The sequence below is a fragment of the Salvelinus namaycush genome, chromosome 6, assembly GCF_016432855.1.
Source record: "Salvelinus namaycush isolate Seneca chromosome 6, SaNama_1.0, whole genome shotgun sequence".
NCBI classification, from domain to species: Eukaryota; Metazoa; Chordata; class Actinopteri; order Salmoniformes; family Salmonidae; genus Salvelinus; species Salvelinus namaycush.
Genome location: NC_052312.1, coordinates 49,044,634 through 49,051,791, shown reverse-complemented (window position 1 = coordinate 49,051,791; position 7,158 = coordinate 49,044,634). Strand labels below are relative to the sequence as shown.

General features: G+C 37.3%; 1 protein-coding gene across 1 annotated transcript; it reads left to right on the top strand.

Moving 5' to 3' along the window:
• The first annotated feature begins 1,414 nt into the window (after positions 1–1,414).
• LOC120049170 (fish-egg lectin-like) lies at positions 1,415–6,917 on the top strand. Its single transcript, XM_038995398.1, has 5 exons — positions 1,415–1,469; positions 1,596–1,829; positions 2,005–2,222; positions 2,356–2,474; positions 6,636–6,917. The coding sequence occupies exons 1-5, from the start codon at positions 1,415–1,417 to the stop codon at positions 6,775–6,777; spliced, it is 768 nt and encodes a 255-aa protein (XP_038851326.1). The 3' UTR covers positions 6,778–6,917.
• The last annotated feature ends 241 nt before the right edge of the window (positions 6,918–7,158 follow it).

Below are 7,158 nucleotides of genomic sequence, written 5' to 3'. Positions count from 1 at the left end.
ATTTGTGCACTGCTAAAGCTTCCCCGGTCAACTGTAAGTGCTGTTATTGTGAAGTGGAAAAGTTTAGGAGCAACAACGGCTCAGCCATGTAGTGGTAGGCCACACCACACTGAAGTGCTTAACGTACAAAAATCATCTGTCCTCGGTTGCAACACTCACTACATGAGTTCCAAACTGCCTCTGGAAGCAGTGTCAGCACAAGAACTGTTCGTCGGGAGCTTTATGAAATGGGTTTCCATGGCCGAGCAGCCGCACACAAGCCTAAGATCACCATGCGCAATTCCAAGTATCGTCTGGAGTAGTCGAAACACGTTCTTTGGAGTGATGAATCACGCTTCACCATCTGGCAGTCCGACGGGCAAATCTGGGTTTGGCGGATGCCAGGAGAACGCTACCTGTCCGAATGCATAGTGCCAACTATAAAGTTTGTTGGAGGAGGAATAATAGTCTGGGTCTGTTTTTCATGGTTCGGGCTAGACCCCATTCCAGTGAAGGGAAATCTTAACACTACAGCAAACAATGACATTCTAGACGAGTCTGGGCTTCCAACTTTGTGGCAACAGTTTGGGGAAGGCCCTTTCCTGTTTCATCATGGCAATGCCCCCGTACACAGAGCGAGGCCCATACAGAAATGGTTTGTTGAGATTGGTGAGGAAGAACTTGACTGGCCTTGTCGCCCAACATCAGTGCCCAACCTCACTAATGCTCTTGTGGCTGAATGGAAGCAAGTCCTCTCAGCAATGTTCCAACATCTAGTGGAAAGCCTTCCCAGAAGAGTAGAGGCTGTTATAGCAGCAAAGAGGGGACCAACTCCATATTAATGCCCATGATTTTGGAATGAGACGAGCAATGTTTGACGAGCAAGGTGTCCACATACTTTTGGTCATGTAGTGTAAGTGTTTAAAGATTATAACAAATGAAATAAAAAATACCATAAATAAAAATGAAAATACATTTGTTCTCCAATGAGGGGGATGGTAGGGGTATAAATGTGTTACACTCAGTCTGTACAGTATAAACATTACATCGGTCCTCCTATAACACTTAGCAACCTTATCAAACAGCTCTACAAATATGCCACCTGCCAAGTACAGTAGGTGAGAGAAATAAGCTTTTGTGCGTATGGATCATTTCTGTGATCTTTTTATTTCCACTCATAAAACATAGGACCAACACTTTACATGTTGCGTTTTTTATTTTAGTTCAGTATATATTATTATTGTGTGTCTGTGTGGGAAGGGTGGGGTTATATCCTCCTCTCGTTAATGTTTCCTCTGAACAGGTTGTTTGTCAAATATAAATAGCTCATTAATAATTATTTGATGGGGGTTGAAAGGTGATTGCAGGGCTGCAATATATAAGGGGACAAAGTATGTGTTCAGCAAAACTTATACTGTAGATCTACAGAGACATCATGAGAGCCACTGCAGCCTTCCTATTGGTCCTCTGTCTTCTGACCATCAGTCATGGTAAGTTACCATCATCTGAAACATGCTTGATCAACTTGGAATTAATCATCAAGTTGGCTCCATAATTTCATCCCCTTTTTCGCTGCTGTACTTTACTCATGTGTCTTTGATCTGGTGTCTCCATAGCCTGGGACTGTCAGATTGTAGTGGATATCAAGAATCTGATGCAGATCGATGCAGGACTGGGGCAAGTGGTTGCTACGGACACAAGTCAAATCCCCTACTACCTGGTAGGTGATAAATGGATCCGCCTGCCTGGTTCCCTGAGGCATATCACTGTAGGACCAGCAGGGATCTGGGGTGTCAGCAACGGAAACCTCATGTTCAAGTATGTGGCCGGTAACTGGGTTCAATTTGCAAGTAAGTGGAGAACATTACTCAATGATGAACCCAGAGAACACCTGCTTCTTATCTTTCCTGATTACCATCAGGGTAAATTATACATGTTAACATTATGCCATTGTAAGTCATTTGGCAGTACTCACAGATGCATACTCCTTGTTTGCTTGTCTGTCTCTGTCTTTGTGGTCTTCAGCCAGTGTAAAGCAGCTGGATGCTGGGGGGGACGAGTTTGTTGTGGTGGCCAACATAGACTATGTTCCAGGGTGTCTTTCAAGAAGTGCCTCACTTGGCTTCATGGGTGCTGACTCACCCCTTCGAGGGATAAGGTTGCCAGGAGCTGTGAAGTATTCTAGTTGCGGACCTTTTGGGTGCTGGGCAGTCAACAAGAATGATGATATCTACCTAATGAGTGTAAGATCTGGGAAAGAGTGTGAGAGCTGGAGTAGAGTAGTAGAGGATGGAGAGTGTCAGTTATTCTAAAACTGTTTCATATTATAACTGTTGAAATGGTCCTAAAACCCTGATTGAATCTGTTTGTTTCCAGCTGAATCAAGACTGCAAGAACAACGGCTGGAGTCACATTGATGGCAAGCTTTCCATGATTGAGGTGGCAACTGATGGTAGTGTCTTTGGGGTCAACTCTGCGGGTGATGTTTATACCAGGTAAGGTTGCTACTTAAATTTGTGTATGGTTCCACCCTTTCACCCCTCAACATTATTAACTTGAAAATGACTTGTAATGATAACTTATAATAATAATGATATACCTTTATTAATAGCTCTGGTCCTTTTCGAAGCGCTTTACACAAAAATTAAAAACAGATGCATAAATAAAATCTGGTAAATAGAAATCAGAACTAAACTTATAAGACTTATAAAGAAATGTGTACAGTAAAATTAGCAAAGGTTGGGTATCCTTTAAAGATACAGTTTGTGATAAAAACAACAACTTCCCAGACCCCCCACCACTTGTTTTGGTAAACAGCTGAGGAATGTAGTTAGAGACATGTAACTACTCTCAAATCCATACATGGAGCTACGCATTGAATCAATATGGATCCATGAGAAAAAAAATGTTTTAAACTACACATTTTTTTGAAATAACATTGTTAAGAAACAATTGAATTAAAGCTTACATTTTGGCTTCTGATGCGGTTGTGTTATGCTCAAGAGTCATATGTTTTTTAAAGTTGTTTTTTTTAAGGGGTGGATCAGCTTAATATTGAGGAAAGAATGTTGCTTCCATCAAAGTAATTGTCTGCATCATTTCCAATCCCCCATATATTTTTGGGGTAAATATATATATCCATACACGCATGCATACATATACACATATATACATACACATACCTATATAGACATACATACTTTTTAAAATAATATACCTTTATTATTATTCCCTGCAAACCCTACCACCGATCCCCCAATTGGAGTAAACTAATATTTATACATCTTATACACATTTTACAGACACAGTCTATTTTACAATAGTTATTTTTTGTTTGTTTTTAGTCCTTCCTCTATTTCTGATGTCCATCCAGTTTGATTTCTATTCTATTTGTAACTGTGCTATTTCACAAAAGTTCTGAACCTATATACATTTTACAGACCCCAAAGGTTTTACATGGTTTATCTTGTTATTAGTCCCACCCTTCAGCTCCATTCAACCTCTCCCATCTATCTCTCAACATCATCCATTTTGGATTTCTATTTGCAATATATTTTAACTGTGCTGTGATGCTTCACAAAATAATTGAACATTTCTATTCTCATAGCTTCTCCAGATTGGAAATTAAAAATAAACATTTTTGCTAAAATAATTATTATATTATTGATTGATTGACTATGGCTTTTCAAATCACCCAGTATTGCTATCTGCAGCGTTAGTTCTAGGCAAATGTTGCAATTCTTCAGCCATTCCTGGACCTGTGATCAAAAACGAGCTAGATATGGACAATACCAAAATAAATGATCTAATGACTCTGCCTCCTCACAGCAGAATCTGCAGAGCTGGGAAGATTGTATCCCCCATATATATAACATTCTATTAGTTGCAAGAATTTTGTATAGTAATTTAAATTGAAAAATTTGAAGTTTTGAATCTGGCGTTGTTTTGCGTATCAATTCATAAACCATGTATTATGGAATGTTTTTTGGTCCTTAAATTAAATTGGTATATGTTTTTATTTATCACACTTTTCTTTAACCATTTATGTTCTTTAATACAGGGCCGACATACAAGTTCCTTACTTTTTTCCCCTTCTACTTGCCTCTTCCATTTTTGTGGTAATGCTGCAATTAATTGGTTGTAATTTTGGGTAGAGCAGACATTTCCATATGTCTGTGTTAGCTGCATGTGTGACATAACTCCACCAGTCCTATTTATGATATCATTCACAAAAATTATACCTTTTTAAAAAAAATCTTCGAAAAATACATTTTTTTTAATCAATTAGTATATTTGAATTTAACCACAATATTTGTTGTATTATTTGTTCTGTCTTTTCTTTTCAGGTGGATTAAACTGAAATTGCAACCAACTTTCTAAGGCTTGTTTAAAAAATAAAGATATTTTGGAGATAATTTCCTTTTCAAACAACCGAAAGTGGGCAGGTGTAATATGAATAAAGGGAAAAAAGCCCTTCTTGAACATAGGATGAGACATTCGTACCAATTTACTAGAGAACCAGTTTGGATTTAAGTATAACTTTTGTATGACTGATGCCTTTAGTGAGTGGTCTAATGCTTTAATATTTAATAATTTCTGCCCTCCAAATTCATATTCTTTATATAAATAGGCCCTTTTAATTTTATCTGGCTTGCTGTTCCAAATATAATTGAATATATTATGTTCATATAATTTAAAAATCAGGTGTAGGCAAAACCATAAGCAAATAGGTAAACTGTGATATGACTAAAGAGTTAATCAGGGTGATTTTTCCACAAAGAGACAGGTATTTTCCTTTCCATGGTAGCAAGATCTTATCTATGTATGCTTACTTTCTATAAAAATTTGTTGGAGTGAGATCATTTCTTTCTTTTGGAATTTGTATACCGAGTATGTCCACATCTCTGTCAGACCATTTTATTGGTAAACTACATGGAAATGTAAAATTTGCATTTTTTAGTGATCAAATACGTAATATATCATAATTCATAATCACTTATCATAATTTTTTTTAAATCCAGAGAGAATAGCAAAAGTATCTAGATCCTCTAAGAGGCTGTGGAGAGATTCTAATTGTGGTTTTAAAAGAAAACATGAATCATCAGCGTACGGATTTCTAATCCCTTAAAATTATTGTTTGATCTAATCTTAACAGCTAACATTTCGATGGCAATAATAAATAGATATGCCGATAGTGGTCAACCTTGTTTTACTCCTCTAGATAGTTTAAAACTTTCTGAGATGTAGCCATTATTTACCATTTTGCACCTAGGGTTACTATACATAACTTTAACCCATTTTATAAGAGATTCCCCAAAATGGAAATATTCTAGGCATTTATATATAAACTCCAATTGTACTTTATCAAAAGCCTTCTCAAAATCAGCTATGAAAACCAGGCCTGGTGTCCCCGATATTTCATAGTATTCTATTGTTTCCAGTACTTGTCTTATATTATCTCCAATGTATCGTCCATGTAAAAAAAAACTGTCTGATTAGGATGAATAATATCTGACAATACTTTTTTAATTCCAAGCATTTTGCTAGGATTTTTGCATCACAACACTGAAGTGTAAGAGGTCTCCAATTTTCTTAATGGACTGGATCTTTATATATACCACTTGGGTCCTGTTTCAGTAATAATGATATCAGACCTTCTTGTTGCGTGTCTAATAATCTACCATTTATATAGGAGTGGTTAAAACATGCTAATAATGGTCCTTTGAGTATATAAAAAAAAATGGTGTCACGTTCCTGACCTGTTTTTCCTTTATCTTGTATTTATTTGGTTGGTCAGGGCGTGAGTTGGGGTGGGTTGTCCATGTGTTATTTTTCTATGTCGGGTTGTTTGTGTTCGGCCGGGTATGATTCTCAATCAGAGGCAGCTGTAAATCGTTGTCCCTGATTGAGAATCATACTTAGGCAGCCGGGGTTCACGTGTGTGGTTGTGGGTGGTTGTATCTCGTGTCTGTATTCGTGCCACACGGGACTGTTTGTCGGTTCGTTTCTCTTTTGTCATTTTGTTTCGTTAGTGTTCCGTTTATTTTGTTAATAAATAATCATGGACACAAACCACTCCGCATATTGGTCTGATCCTTCTCGCCTCTCCTCCTCGTCCGAGGAGGAGGATTACGACGACCGTTACAAATGGTATACTTCCACTGGTATGCCATCCAGCCCTGGAGTTTTCCCATCCTTAAAGGCCCCAATTGCATCAAGCATTTCCTCCTCTGTAATTTGGTCTTCACATGAGTCTTTCTGAATAGATGTTAATTTTACATTATTATTAGGAAAAAAATCCATACAATTAATTTCAGTTAGTGGAGATGGAGGAGCCTGAAACGAAAACATATTCTTAAAGTACTTTACTTCCTCTTTCAAAATATCATTTGGTGAATCATGCGTGACTCCATCATTTGTAACAAGTTTTAATAAAACATTTTGGTAGCATTTCTATATTGAAGATTGAAAAGAATTTGGTGCATTTTTCCCCATATTCCATCCAGTTCGCTTTATTTTTATAATATATTACACTGGATCTTTCTTGAAGAGTTATAAGTTATATTCTTAAAAAATCAATAGCTATATTCAATTATTGAAGTCCAAAAATGTTTTATAAACTTTGAACGCAAACCATACCCCTTTCTTCAACACAGAGACGGCATCACAGCCAGTAAACCAGAGGGCACTGGATGGAGCAATGTCCCAATGTACATGCCAATGAAGCACGTGACCTACGATCTGGGCCGTCTTTGGGTCATCTCCAATTCTGGCTTCACCATGGTGTGCACACCTTAGCCTCTCCTCTGCATCTGAAGGCCGTTCAGAATCTGACAAGCTCACTTGCTAACTCATTGATCTCTCTGTCTGGAACAATCTCAATTCTCAACATTAATTCACAAGAATCCTTCATTCTAAAACCTATTGCTCTAACTATATTTTCAGTACTTTATCTCTATCAATAATAAACACTGATCGTAATGATATTATAAAGAATGTATCAATTATGTTTTCTTACACAATTTGACAAGCAACAGCGTTATAAAAGTGTATTATTGATTAACACTTCAATAGAGCTTTGCCATGGCTGCTATTTGATCGTAGTGTAAACTTGGGCACGGTCACGATCCACATGGGTTTTGCTGTGGTTCAGAGGTCATCAATAGGATTGAATGGAAT